This window comes from Pristiophorus japonicus, chromosome 2 (assembly GCF_044704955.1).
Source record: "Pristiophorus japonicus isolate sPriJap1 chromosome 2, sPriJap1.hap1, whole genome shotgun sequence".
In the NCBI taxonomy this organism is placed as follows: domain Eukaryota; kingdom Metazoa; phylum Chordata; class Chondrichthyes; family Pristiophoridae; genus Pristiophorus; species Pristiophorus japonicus.
In genome coordinates this window covers 239,724,622-239,739,570 of record NC_091978.1, presented here as the reverse complement: position 1 = coordinate 239,739,570, position 14,949 = coordinate 239,724,622, and the positions used below count along the sequence as shown (strand labels likewise).

General features: G+C 47.4%; 1 protein-coding gene across 1 annotated transcript in view; it reads left to right on the top strand.

The window, feature by feature from the left end:
* fras1 (Fraser extracellular matrix complex subunit 1) overlaps positions 1–14,949 on the top strand; it is a 757,390-nt gene that overhangs the window by 566,131 nt on the left and 176,310 nt on the right. Inside the window, exons 38-39 of the mRNA XM_070871094.1 lie at positions 2,264–2,511; positions 10,406–10,542. Coding sequence (XP_070727195.1) covers positions 2,264–2,511; positions 10,406–10,542 — 385 coding nt within the window. The remainder of the gene's footprint in view (positions 1–2,263; positions 2,512–10,405; positions 10,543–14,949) is intronic.

Here is a 14,949-nt window from a genome sequence, read left to right as displayed (position 1 = left end):
GAGTGACAATTACAATCTTGGTTGATTTTCTCCTCCTCAAAGGCAGTGAAGCCAGTTGTGTCACCTCTTCTGTTCCCCTAGCTGCGATTAACTAATTCAGCATGGACCAATGATTAGGACATGACAGGTAATGTTTTGCACACAAATTGTTGCACATTAAAGCAGTAGTTTACAAGTTTGGATGAGGAGAAGGACATATAACTGGAAAGAATAAAAACCTTGCTTTATCCCATTAACATTGTAGTCTTGGAGTGCAGTTATATTTCATCATGCGATCTCTCAGATAAGCACAATAGTCTAAGCCTCTGAATTATATAGCCTGATCAGATACATTTAGTACAACCAGCTGCACAACAAAGTTCCTTTTACCCAATCTGAAACCAGAGGGTAATTTTCAATTTCGCCGATGGTCAGTATCCTGACTGAGCGGATTGTCCGGTCAATGTAGAACTGGGGTGGAGGAGTGGGGGGCAGAGGAGCATGATCGGGGGGAGGGGGCAGAGGAGCATCTGGTGGGGGTTGGGGGGTGGGGGGGGGCAGAGCATGATCGGGGGGGAGGGGGCAGAGGAGCATCTGGTGGGGGTGGGGGGGGGGCGGAGGAGCATCTGGTGGGGGGGGGCAGAGGAGCATCTGGTGGGGGGGGGCAGAGCATGATCGGGGGGGAGGGGGCAGAGGAGCATCTGGTGGGGGTGGGGGGGCAGAGGAGCATCTGGTGGGGGTGGGGGGGGGGCAGAGCATGATCGGGGGGGAGGGGGCAGAGGAGCATCTGGTGGGGGTGGGGGGGCAGAGGAGCATCTGGTGGGGGTGGGGGGGGCAGAGCATGATCGGGGGGGAGGGGGCAGAGGAGCATCTGGTGGGGGTGGGGGGGGCAGAGCATGATCGGGGGGGGGGGCAGAGGAGCATCTGGTGGGGGTGGGGGGGCAGAGGAGCATCTGGTGGGGGTGGGGGGGGGCAGAGCATGATCGGGGGGGAGGGGGCAGAGGAGCATCTGGTGGGGGTGGGGGGGCAGAGGAGCATCTGGTGGGGGTGGGGGGGGGCAGAGCATGATCGGGGGGGAGGGGGCAGAGGAGCATCTGGTGGGGGTGGGTGGGGGGGGCAGAGGAGCATCTGTTGGGGATGGGGGGGGCAGAGCATGATCGGGGAGGAGGGGGCGGAGGAGCATTGGGCGAGGTGGGGGGGCGGAGGAGCATGATCGGGGGGAGGGGGCGGAGGAGCATCTGGTGGGGGTGGGGGGGGCGGAGGAGCATCTGGTGGGGGTGGGGGGGGCGGAGGAGCATCTGGTGGGGGTGGGGGGGGGCAGAGCATGATCGGGGGGAGGGGGCGGAGGAGCATTGGGCGGGGTGGGGGGCGGAGGAGCATGATCGGGGGGGGAGGGGGCGAGGGGGCGGAGGAGCATCTGGTGGGGGTGGGGGGGGGCGGAGGAGCATCTGGTGAGGGTGGGGGGGCAGAGCATGATCGGGGGGAGGGGGCGGAGGAGCATCTGGTGGGGGTGGGGGGGGGCAGAGCATGATCGGGGGGAGGGGGCGGAGGAGCATCTGGTGGGGGTGGGGGGGCGGAGGTGCATCTGGTGGGGGTAGGGGTGCGGAGGAGCATCTGGTGGGGGTGGGGGATGGAGGAGCATGATCGGGAGGGAGGGGGCGGAGGAGCATCTGGTGGGGGTGGGGGGGCGGCAGACCATGACCGGGGTGGGTGGAGGAGCATCAGGCGGCGGTGGTACTACTTCAACGTACAATCACGAGTCAGCAGTACATGTCAGGGAAGTCTCAGGTTCAGTCATTGTTCTGTTGATTAAACGGCACATCATGCTAACGAGTGTAAAATTCTCTTGTGCAAATCTTCAGCTGTTCAACCTGAAATAAACATGTTGTTCATGTTGTCCAAGCTTTACTGTTTCTGAAAATTAAATGTACGCAGTTAGATTTGTAGATTGACAATCAACAACTAAACAGGATTGTTGAGGCTTGTTTATTTCCAATGAGAACTTTACACCATATCTGCATCATAAATAATACTTGAACAATCAATTCATAAATATGAGAAAATAATTTTGATTAATCAAATGGTTTTTGAATGGGTTTATCATTAAGAGCTTAAATGATTACAACATTATTGCTACATTACAACCGTGACTACATTCTTTGGCTGTAAAGCATTTTGAGACGTTCGGTGGTCTTGAAAGGCGCTATATAAATGCAAGTCTTTTTCTTTCTTTCTTGAATACTACCTGATGTTCCATTTTGATCCAACTTCTCATTTTCTATAGGCGATACTTTCACACATGATGATGTGGCACGAAATGCAATTCATTACATGCACGACGGGACGCTGACAACTGAAGACAGTATGCAAATCTTAGTCACTGATGGAGTTACCACGGCAACAACACTGCTGGAAGTTCATGTCTCAGTGACAGGCAGTGATGGACCTAGGCTTGCACCTGGTTCTCTGTTGACTATTTCAATACCTGAGAAAAGCTTTCAAACTATAACAAGATCTCATCTGGCATACACTGTATGTATATTCCAGTATTCTGACAGATAACTGGCTCTTGTTTAGCTTATTGCACACTAATCTAAACATGTTTTCAACACATTAAAAAATGTAGTTTAATTACATATATCATCTTTCCAGGAAAAGTATGTATTCTTACATATTGATTTTCTAATAGGCAATAGAAATGATAGTTCATTTGATTTGCTATTATAAAACTTGCCATAAAGTTATTACTTAGGTTATCAAATATTAGCAGATAGCGTCTCTCCCCTATGGTCTGCCTTGGCCTGGATTTTCCGGTTTCTGACCCACGTGGGGTGGTAGACCGCGGGAAACCTGGAAGTCCAGGTTCCCTGCCTGGAACCCATCTTCATTGACAGGCTGGCTACCAGTCGGGCGGGGAACGTTGTTTGGACAGGGTAGCAACAGGTGGGTGCTGGGTCCGTGTGGGCCGGGGGAGATTTTCAAGCTCGGTGGGGAAGGAGGAGATTTCCAAGCTCGGGGGTGTCCGATCCCCGACCCCGGGAGGGGGCAGGCTGCTGGTGGATGAGCTTGGGGGGCCAGGAGGGGCCACATTGCAGCGAAGGTCTGGGGGGGGGGGGGGCGAAGTGTGTTGGAGGGGCTGGCCTGGGGGCTCTGTGCTTCGGTGCGGGGAGTGTTCAGAGTGGGGTGGACGGGTTGACTGCGCAGATGGCGGTTGGTGGATGTGGTGTGGTTGGTGTCACGGGGGCATGGCTCCGGGGTGGCTGGGGCTGGGGGCTCGACATCCGGGGGTGTTCAGCATTTGGGAAGGTTTCTGATGGGATGGGTTGGGTGCGGGGGGAGTGTTCCCGGTGTTGTGTGGTTCCGGAGCTGGGGGGTGGCACGCTCTTGGGATGGGGGGTGGGCTGTTTGGGGCTGGGATTGGGAGGGATTTAGTCACTCGGGGAGTTGTTGGCCTGTGGGGTTCCCTGCCGCGGGGGGTTGTTGATGCCAGTTCGTTGGATGTGTTCAGGAGGGAGTTGGATGTGGTCCTTGCGGCTGGGGGGGTCGGGGGGATGTGGAGAGGGTGTGGGGGGGAGGTGCTGGGGTGGGTGATCAGCCATGATCTTGTTGAATGGCGGTGCAGGCTCGAAGGGCCGAATGGCCTACTCCTGCACCTATTTTCTATGTTTCTATTCCTCCTCTGGGCCCACAAGGATTGCTCCCTGAGGCTGTGTCCCCCTTGCTGCAGCTGCCAGGAATCCCGAGGCCTGGAATTCCTGGCCGGTTGTAATTAATTCTGCACAGCAGGTTAAAGCAGAGGCTTCAGCCCTGATTATCATATTTAAAATGCAGGTCTGATGACATCATTTGATGACGCGTCATCACCCGGTTTCCTTAAAAAGACCATGCCCACATTCATTTTGATAGTTGTGGTGTCTGGGTTCTGCAGCATTGACGTGCTGCAACCATTGACAAGCATTGCACTAAGGTGCACAGCTGCACCCAGGCTCTCCCATGACTCCCTCCAGATGCTTATGGAGGTTCTCTTCCCTTCTAATGGGCGGAAGAGACCTCCCCAGGACAGCAACGCAGCCTGGTTGCACATTGTACAGGAGGGCACAAGCAGGGATGTCGTCAGCAGGAGTTGGCTGCAGTGGCGCAAACCTTTCAATGATCTCAGCAGATCACGGAACGTTACTGGAAAGCCACATTCAACTTCATCCTGCTATGCCTCTCATCACATCCCCATCACTCTGTTTTCCTTACCTTACTCCTGCACATCCTTCCTCACACCAACTTACCTTGCACCTCCACCCATCCCTCTCTCTCTCTCTATCTACATTATCACATCCCCATCTCACTCATTCTTGTCCAATCATACCAACTAACAACGCACAAGGGTAAGCACTTGGGTATTTTAGCCAGTGTTCTGCTAATGGGTTATCAAACATTGAAATCTTTATTTTCAACACTTGCCTTCTTGGAGAGCTTTGTGTGTACCTTTGGAAGTGGCTTAGTGAGTTGTAGTGAATGATGAGACATAAGGTTACCACCGCAGTGGTGATGAGTATGAAAGGAATGGCTTGGGCATTGTAGTGATGCTCTATGGTGCTGGTGTGGAGCGGTGCCAACCCGGCGCATCATGTGGCAGCCAGGGTGTACAGCATCAAGTGAAGTAACTCTGGCCATGGTGTGGCCATCCCCGACGTCCCAGGCAACAATGTAGTCGGGTGCTGGTGCCCTGTGTACTGTGCAGCATCAGGTGATTGCGGAGGAGGTTAGTGTTGGTGATGCTGGTGTGCCTGGTGGTGTTGGTGTTGGGAAATACCAGGAAACACCAGGACTGGTTTGATGAGAATGACCAGGAGATCCAGGGGCTAATGAACTACAAGCACAGGGCATTTCTGAACTTAAAGCATCAACCCAACTCGGGAGCAGCAAAGCAGCTCCACTGACGGCTGAAGGCTGAGGTCCAACAAAAAACCCGCGACCTAAAGAATAGATGGTGGATGGAGAAAGCACAAGAGATTCAGCAGCTGGCCGACAGCCATGACGTGCAAGGATTCTTCATCACAGTTAAGTCCACCTATGGCCCAAGCACCCAAGGCCCCACCCCACTGCTGGCCAAGAACGGGGAGACACTCATCAAGGACACTGAGGCAGTCAAGGCCCGCTGGAAGGAGCACTTCGAAGATCTCCTTAATCGAGACTGCCTTTGACACGTCCTCGACTCCATCCTGCAGCATGCTACCCGCCACCATCTCAGCAAAACCCCAGCTCTGCACGAAGTAGAAAAGGCCATCCGTCAGCTCAAGAACAACAAGGCAACGGGAGCGGATGGAATCCCCGCTGAAGCACTAAAGTAAGGCGTAGAGGCAATATTGGCACGAATGCATGACCTCATCGCTCTCATCTGGAAGGAGCAGTGCATGCCTGGAGATCTCAGAGATGCCCTAATCGTGACCATCTTTAAAAAAGGGGACAAGTCCGACTGCGGCAACTACAGAGGAATCTCCCTGTTGTCGGCCACTGGGAAAGTCATCACTAGAATCCTCCTCAACCATCTTCTCCCTGTGGCTGAGGAGCTCCTCCCGGAGTCATAGTGTGGATTCTGTCCGCTACGTGGCACAATGGACATGATCTTCACAGCGCAACAACTGCAAAAAAAATGCAGAGAACAGCACCAACCCTTGTTTGACCTCACAAAGGCCTTTGACACTGTTAACTGCAAGGGACTATGGAGCTTCCTCCTCCGTTTCCACTGCCCCCAAAAGTTTGTCGCCATCCTCCACCTGCTCCACGATGACATGCAAGCCGTGATCCTAACCAATGGATCCACCAGAGACCCAATCCACGTCCTGCAGGGCTCAAGCAGGGCTGCGTCATTGCGCCAACCATCTTCTCGATCTTCCTTGCTGAAATGCTCCATCTCACGCTCAACAAGCTCCCCACTGGAGTGGAACTAAACTATAGAACTAGTGGAAACCTGTTCAACCTTCGTCGCCTCCAGGCTAGATCCAAAACCATCCCATCCTGTGTCGTCGCACTACAGCACGCGGACAACGCTTGAGTCTGTACACATTCAGAGGCTGAACTCCAAGCCATCGTCAACATCTTCACCGAGGCGTACGAAAGCATGGGCCTTACATTAAACATCCGTAAGACAAAGGTCCTCCACCAACCTGACCCCTCCACACAGCACTGCCCCCTCGTCATCAAAATCCACGGCGCAGCCTTGGACAATGTGGACCACTTTCCATACCTTGGAAGCCTATTATCAGCAAGGGCAGACATCGACGACGAGGTCCAACACCGCCTCCAATGCACCAGCGCGGCCTTCGGTCACCTGAGGAAGAGAGTGTTCGAGAATCAGGCCCTCAAATCTGGCACCAAGCTTATGGTCTACAGGGCTGTAGTGATACCCGCCCTCCTGTATGGCTCAGAGACATAGACCATATACCAACGTCAATGTTCTCGATCAGGCCAACAGCCCCAGCATCGAAGCACTGACCACATTCGACCAGCTCCGTTGGGCGGGCCACATTGCCCGCATGCCGAACGCAAGACTCCCAAAGCAAGCGCTCTACTTAGAACTCCTACACGGCAAGCAAGTCCCAGGTGGGCAGAGGAAACATTTCAAGGACACCCTCAAAGCCACCCTGATAAAGTGCACCATCTCCACCGACACCTGGGAATCCCTGGCCAAAGACCGCCCTAAGTAGAGGAAGAGCATCCGGGAGGGCACTGAGCACCTTGAGTCTCGTCGCCGAGAGCCTGCAGAAAACAAGCGCAGGCAGCAGAAGGAGAGTGTGGCAAGCCAAACTCCCAACCCACCCTTTCCTTCAACAACTATCTGTCTTAACTGTGATAGAGACTGTGTCATCTATGTATGCTTGGGGTTACTAGCCACCAGGTGGCGTCACTGTCAGAGGTCATTGGGCTGTACGCATGTGTGTGTATGGCCCAGGTATAAAAGGCAAGCCATCGTGTAATGTAAACACTTTGGGCCCTAATAAAGCAGAGCCAGGTTTGTACCTGTGTTGGTTTACAGTATTCAGTCTTTCGAGTTAATACATACATAACATTTGGCAACGAAGTAACTTAAGAACCTTCGCAGGCAAAAATGAGCACTATTGGAATTCTGGAGAGATTCGTGGAGGGAGAGGACTGGGCAGATTTTATAGCTACCTGGACCAGTACTTCGTGGCCAACAAAATGGAGGAACCCACTGATGCAGTTAGGCACAGGGCGGTCTTCCTCACGGTTTGCGGTCCGAAAATCTATGGACTCATAAAGAATCTTCTCTCGCTTGCAAGTCCAACGGAAAAGGACTATGAAGAATTGTGTGCTCTGGTACGTGACCATCTCAAACCAGAAGAAGACATAATTATCTCATGATATCGATTCTACACGCACGTTTGTTCTGAGGGCCAGGATGTGTCGGAATTCGTTGCCGATCTAAGATGTTTACCAGGACCGTGTAAGTTCGAAAACGCATTGGGAGACATGCCGCGGGACCTCTTTATAATCGGCATCAACTACGAGGTGATCCTGCGAAAGCTACTGGCGGCGGAGACGCTGGATTTGAGCAAGATCATCACGATTGCCCAGGCATGCATGACGACGGACAAAAACTCAAAGCAGATATCATCGAAAAATCGGAACTCGGCAAGTACTGTAAACAAGATAGTATCGTCGTTTGGCAGAGCTGCATATGGCAGGGTCTACTCGACTGCGTATGCAAAACTTGTGGCTGCTCAAAGTCCGCCAACGGGAATTAATCCGATTTCACCGTGTTGGCGATGTGGGGGCAATCATCTGCCTCATCAGTGTCGGTTTAAACAGTACATTTGTAAAGGCTGTTCGAGACTGGGGCATCTCCAGCGCATGTGGCCGCAACTGAGCAAACGTGCTGTGACACACCACATGGAGGACGATGACCAGTATAGCGCGGATCTGGATATGCAATCCAAAATGCCAGAGGAGGAAGTGTATGGACAGTATTCGTTCCTAACAAAGAGCCAACCAATTATGATTAATGTGAAACTTAACAGTATGCCTGTACCGATGGAATAGGACACAGGTGCGAGTCAATCAATAATGAGCTAGAGGACATTCGACAAGCTGTGGGATAATAAGGCTGTGAGGCCTAAGCTGAGTCCAGTCAATGCCAAGTTGTGTATGTACACTAAAGAACTCATAACGGTGATTGGCAGTGCAGTAGTCAAGGTGTTGTATGATGATGCGGTTCATGATTTACCGTTATGGATTGTTTCAGGCAATGGTCCAACGCAGTTCGGCAAGAATTGGCTAGAAAAAATCTAATGGAATTGGAACGATATCAAAGCGTTGTCGTCGGAGGAGGATACTCCATGTGCTCAAGTGCTGAGCAAGTTCCCCTCGCTGTTTGAACCAGGCATCGGCAATTTCACGGGAGCCAAGGTGCAGATCCACGTGGACTCGGATGCAAGACCCGTCCATCATAAAGCTCAGGCTGTACATGATGAGGGAGAAGGTCGAAATCGAACTGGACAGACTCCAGCGTGAAGGGGCCATATCACCGGTCACATTTAATGAATGGGCCAGCCCCATCGTTCCTGTGTTGAAGAGTTATGGCACTGCCAGGATTTGTGGAGACTAAAAAGTTATGATCAACCGAGTTTCGAAACAGGATCAATACCCGTTACCGAAGGCTGAAGACCTGTTTGCAACACTAACCGGGGGAAAGTTGTTCACTATACTGGATCTGATGTCGGCCTCCATGACACAGGAGCTGGTCGAGACGTCGAGGAAACTTATGTGCATCAACACTCATTTCTGTTCACAACCCTGTGTATGTACTAAATTATGGTCAAGGTCCCAAGTGGATCGCCAGTACTATTACGGCCAAGGAGAGTAACAGAGTGTTTATCGTCAAGCTCAAGAATGGGCAAACATGCAGGAAACATATTGATCACATAAAGCTGCAGCACACTGATGAATCGGAACAGTCTGAGGAAGACACATTCAGTGACCAACCAACCTATCCTCAGCCATTAGAGGATTCCGCTGTCATCAATGAATCTGGACTTTCAATCCCTGACGTGGTCATTGCCACTCCCATCAGATCGGCTACCCAGCCCCCAGTCATAACAGACTCAGAACGCTCGCCCAAGGCTGGAATTGAACTGAGACGATCAACTCGAGAGCGGAAAGCCCCGGACCGTCTCAATTTGTAAAAAGACTGTTACTAATATCTTAAAAGGGAGATATTGTCATCAATGTATGCTTGGGGTTACTAGCCACCAGGTGGAGCCACTGTCAGGGATCATTGGGCTGTATGCACATGTGTGCGACCCAGGTATAAGAGGCAAGCCATCATGTAATGGAATCACTTTGGGCCCTAATAAAGCAAAGCCAGGTTTGTACCTGTGTTATTTTACAGTATTCAGTCTATCGAGTTATTACGTAAATAACAGACTAATTCCCGTATTGGACTGTACAGTCACCTAGAACTCACTTTTAGAGTAGAAGCAAGTCTTTCTTGATTTCGAGAGATGCCTATGATGATATGATGTTGATGGTGTTGGGGCTGATCGTGCTGGGATTCTGAGGACCTAGGTGAGATTTTTTCAAGGGCATGTTGATGGAATAAATGGCAGCTGAAATTGAGATGACAGAAACAATCTGTCAGTGGTGAGAGAGGTTGCTCCAAAGAAGTGACACTGGATAGAGAGTTCACTGCAAACACTTCAAACCTCCATAAAGCTGAAAAGTATATTCCAAATCCTGAAGGCTCCAGCTTCTAAGATTGGAAAGTGAACAGCTGTGAAATGGTAGCTTTTATACCACTTTTGCAGCTGTCAACTGTTCACAGCAATGGAGAGTCATTGAGAACCCGACACACTTACCTGACATGCTCGAGTGCCGGGAACCTCGTAAAAAAACTTGGAAAAATCGTTAGGACCTGGCAAAATGCTGCTTAAACAGCTTTAAGCAGCTGCTGAAGTATTTCAATTGCCTGATCCGCTGCTTAGTGCCAGGTCTGCAAACTGCAGGCGGAGCCGGCACTTGGAAAATTAACAAGGAGTCGGATTCAGAGCGGGATACCGCCCCGCTGTCAATCTTTTAGATTTTGACAGCAGACTGCCTCCAAACCCACCCTCTGAGCGCAGGCAAAATTCTGACCATTGTGTGGGGAAATCACGGGTGTAAATCCACATGCACAGGTTATTGCATTATATTTCTACATGAATGCTTTACTCGACTGCATCACCCCACCTGAAATACTTTTACGTGATTTGCCACTCCTAGGCTGAATACTTCATGCTGTAATAATTGTTATATTAATACTCTTGGTTTTTCAGGAAATATAAACATTGTTTTCACAGTCGAGTAATGGAAAATGATAAAAAATGTTAAAAGAATCAAAGTAACTGAACATGACCATTTACCTTTTCTTCTCTAGGATAATAATTCTCCTGACAGTAAAATCTGGATTCAGTTGATATCTCTGCCCATGTACGGTATTCTCACTAACAACAATGTGGAGCTGTCGGAATTTTCAACTTTCACAATGGAAGATATTGATAGCCAAAGAATTAGGTAAAAGGGTTGAACATAATGTACAGTACAGGACATAAACAACATTCTGTAAAAGAATTTGTCCATGTTGCCTTCAATTGTTAATATTCCTCTGAAAAACTTTAAAATAAAATCAGATAAATGATGTTGGTATTTGTATGTTGGTAACCTGGAATCGAAGTCAATCAATTAAAGGGACAAACTGCAAAATTTGTTGGCAGATCCTCCCATCATGTTACTTGATGTGATATGTTGGCATTATCTCCGAACAACTTGTACAACATACTTTGAAAAACACACTCTTTGGTCCAGAATTTACATTGTTGGATAAGAAATGGGTTAATGCCTCCGCTAAAATAAAAATGAGAAAAATGATATAAAGCATAATAGATGACAATTCCTTTTATTGATACAATTGGAGGTTTAAAGTAATCGAACAGATTGCACTAGATAGAAAGAAGGCTCCAAGCCTTTTGCCTCCATGATCCAGTAACTCTGCTAATGCTAATTTTCTGGTCCTGCAAAAAATGGCTCAAGGAACAGGGGAATTTACTGGTGTTGAACACATTCTGTGAATCAAATCAGAAGCTGCATTGGTGTCATCTGTGCAATTGCACTTTAATGAAATACCTGAGGTAATAGATTGAAGGTAATTTTCAATTTTAGGGGCTGCGGATGGAAATCGAGCGGAGTGTATCCAGTCGAAGTTTTTCTGCTCACAAAGTCAAAATTACCCCTCATTATGTATTGATGCATCTTGATATCCAGATGCAAAATTAGTGTCATAAACAATTTTAAAACTAATAGATGTCCACCTTCTACCTATAAAACTCAAGCAGCATGTCACACTTCAAAATGTCACATGCAAAGCGTGTGTAGCATTCACACTGATTGGCACAAGAACCACATTTGTAAACACCAAGTCACAACTGAGCGAATGGGCAACCTATTAATAAAAAAGTAACTTAAAAAAAACAGCCATATGCTGCTAGTTTCTTGTGGCTTCAGTAACCTGCCTTCCCCAAGGAGAAGAGTCTGGAATTACAAGCAGCTGTCAATCTACATGATTCCCTCAAAAGTTCCCTCGGGAGGTGCCCATTTACAGCAATTAGACATGGTGGGCCCTAAAGGGATAAGAGAGATTAAACACAGCTTTATCTTGACAGCAGAATAGCACATTGGCCCTGAAACTTCTTTATGGATGCTGACATACAAATGCTTCATGGAATCTTCTGAAATTCCTCTCCTCTATTTTATCAGATTTATCTTTCTCCCCTTTCTTGAATCGGGGTGTAACATTTGCAATCGACACGATTTGCCTTTAACAAATCTGTGCTCACTGTCCCTGAGTTATTGTTTGCTTGGAAATCTTTGTTTCCAGTCCCCTTGTGTTAGATCCCTTCTCAAATCACTGAAATTGGCTCTATTCCAGTTGATTTTTCATTGCCCCTTTCCATAACTACTTTAAATCTAATTGTATTATGATCACTATTACCTCGATGTTCTCCCACTGCAACACTCTCCACTTGCCCTACTTCATTCCTTAGCACTAGATTCAGCATTGCTTCATTCCTCTTTGGGCTAGAAACATAGTGATTAAGAAAGGTCTCCTGTATACGATTTAGGAATTCTTCCCCTTCTTGCCCTTCACACTGTTGTTTTTCTTCAGTCTATATTAGGGTAATTGAAGTCCCTTACTATTAATGTTCTATTATTTTCATATTTCTCTGAAATTTGCTTATAGATTTTCTCCTCAGTCTCCTTCTCACTATTTGGGGTTTCTATCAAACACCTTGCAATGTAACAGCTCCTTTTCTGTTCCTTAACTCAAACCAAATTCAGTCTTTGAATCTTCTAATATATCATCCCTCTGTATGGAGGCATTAATCCATTTAAAATTAACACATTAACATCTAAAATAGTGTAGAGAGGAATTTCAGATAAATGCATTAGGTGTTTGCACCCTAACAGCAAAATGCTTTTGTGTTGTTATAAAATCCATGTCCTCCAATTCACCGTGAACAACACCACAAGAGATGCTAGTGTGCATTTCACAAAGACGGTTGCTTCCTGCTGGTTAGGGAAAAGCTTCCCCAGCAGCAGAAAATACCTCCTAATTGACCTCAGCATCTCCTTTAGAGCAATTTATCTCCAGTTGATGCCAGGATATGTTTTTTTACTGCACTAATATCTTGTGTCCTTCGGAGCCAGGCCAGGTTATGTGCAGCTCTCCCTTTGGCAGTAGAATTACATGTTGTGCATAATATGACCGAATGCTTCTGTCTTAAAACACAGCATAGCCTCTGAATCACCATGAGCAATATAATGGAAGATCTGCAAGTGTGTATATAATAAAACAATAACATCTCAGCTTGCTTTTGCAGGTTTTTTTAAGAGTGGGTAAAGCAAAGAAGTACAGTGTATGGAAATGAAATGCATTGGATTGATCTTTGTTAGAGAAATCAAAAAAACTAGACAGGGCAAAAGTCAACAGAATAAAGAATAGTGCAAAAAGAACAGGAATTAGATGGAGGAAAATAGCAAAGCCGACTTGCATGCTGTTGGAATGCATGTGTGTTAATGCGAGGAGCGTTACAAATAAGGTTGATGAGTTACAGGTGCAAGTTGTCTCCTGGGGTTATGATATAATGGCTAGAATGGAGACCTGAGTTATACATGGGCAGGAGTGGGAACTAAACATTCCTGGCTACAGTGTATTCAGGAGGGATAGGGAAGGAAACAAGATGGGTGGGAGGGTTGGAAGGTGTGGCAGTATTGATCAAGGGTAATATTACAGTTCTACAGAGAGATGATATACTGGAAGGTTCAAAGACTGAATTTATTTGGTTCGAGTTAAGGAACAGAAAAGAAGCTGTTACATTGCAAGGTGTTTGATATAAACCCCAAATAGTGAGAAGGAGACTGAGGAGCAAATCTACAAGCAAGTTTCAGAGAAATATAAAAATAATAGAACATTAATAGCAGGGGACTTCAATTACCCTAATATAGACTGAAGAAAAAAAACAGTGTGACGGGCAAGAAGAGGAAGAATTTCTAAATCGTGAATAGGAGACCTTTCTTAATCACTATGTTTCTAGCCCAAAGAGGAATGAAGCAATATTGGATCTAGTGCTAGGGAATGAAGTAGGGCAAGTGGAGAGTGTTGCAGTCAGAGAACATCTAGGTAATAGTGATCATAATACAATTAGATTTAAAGTAGTTATGGAAAGGGGCAATGAAAAATCAACTGGAATAGAGCCAATTTCAGTGATTTGAGAAGGGATCTAACACAAAGGGACTGGAAACAAAGATTTCCAAGCAAACAATAACTCAGGGACAGTGAGCACAGATTTGTTAAAGGCAAATCGTGTTGATTGCAAATGTTACACCCCGATTCAAGAAAGGGGAGAAAGATAAATCTGATAAATACAAGCCAATCAGTCTAACATCAGTGCTGTGAAAACTACCAGGGACCATTGTAAAGGACAAAATTAATTCTCATTCGGAGAAGCATGGCAAATAAGGGATAGCCAGCACAGATTTTTAAAGGCAAATTGTGTCTGACTATCCTGATTGAGTTCTTTGCTGAAGTAACAGAGAAGGCTGAGGAATATAGTGCAGTAGTTGTTGAATATATGGACCTTGATAAAGTACCACATAACAGACTTATTTGGAAAGTACATGGAATTAAAGAGACAGTGCTAACTTGGGTACGTAATTGGCTACGGGATCGGAGGCAGAGAGTAGTGGTTAACAGATGTTTTTCTGACTGGAGAGAAGCATGCAGTGGGATCCTCTGGGATTGGCAATGGTCCTTTGCTTTTCTTGTTATATATAAATGACTGGTCTTGGATATAAATAGTATAAATTTGAAGTTTGTGGATGGAACAAAACTTGACAACATGCTAAATAGTGGGGAGGGTAGTAGCAGACTTCAAGGGCATAGGCAGACTGGTGAAATGGGCAGACACATGGCAGATGCAATTTAATGTGGATAAATGTGAATTGATGCACTTTGGGAGAAACAACATGGAGTGGCAGTATAATCTAAATGGTATTATTTTGGGGTAGTTGCAAGAGCAGAGGGACTTGGGGTGGATAGTCATAAATCTTTGAAGGTGGCAGGGCAAGTTGATATGGTGATTAAGAAAGCGTATAGGATACTTGGCTTTGTAAATATGTATATTGAATACAAAAATAGGGAAGTCATGCTCAACCTTTATAATTCCTGATTCGGCCTCAACTGGAGTAATGTGTACAATTCTGGGCACCACTTCAGGAAGGATGTCAAGGCCTTGGAGAGGTTACAGACAAGGTTTACCAGGGATGCGGGTCTTCAATTACATAGAAAGATTGGAGAAGCTGGGATTGTTCTCCTGGAGCAGAAAAGGTTAAGGGGAGACCTAATCCTAATAGAGGTATTCAAAA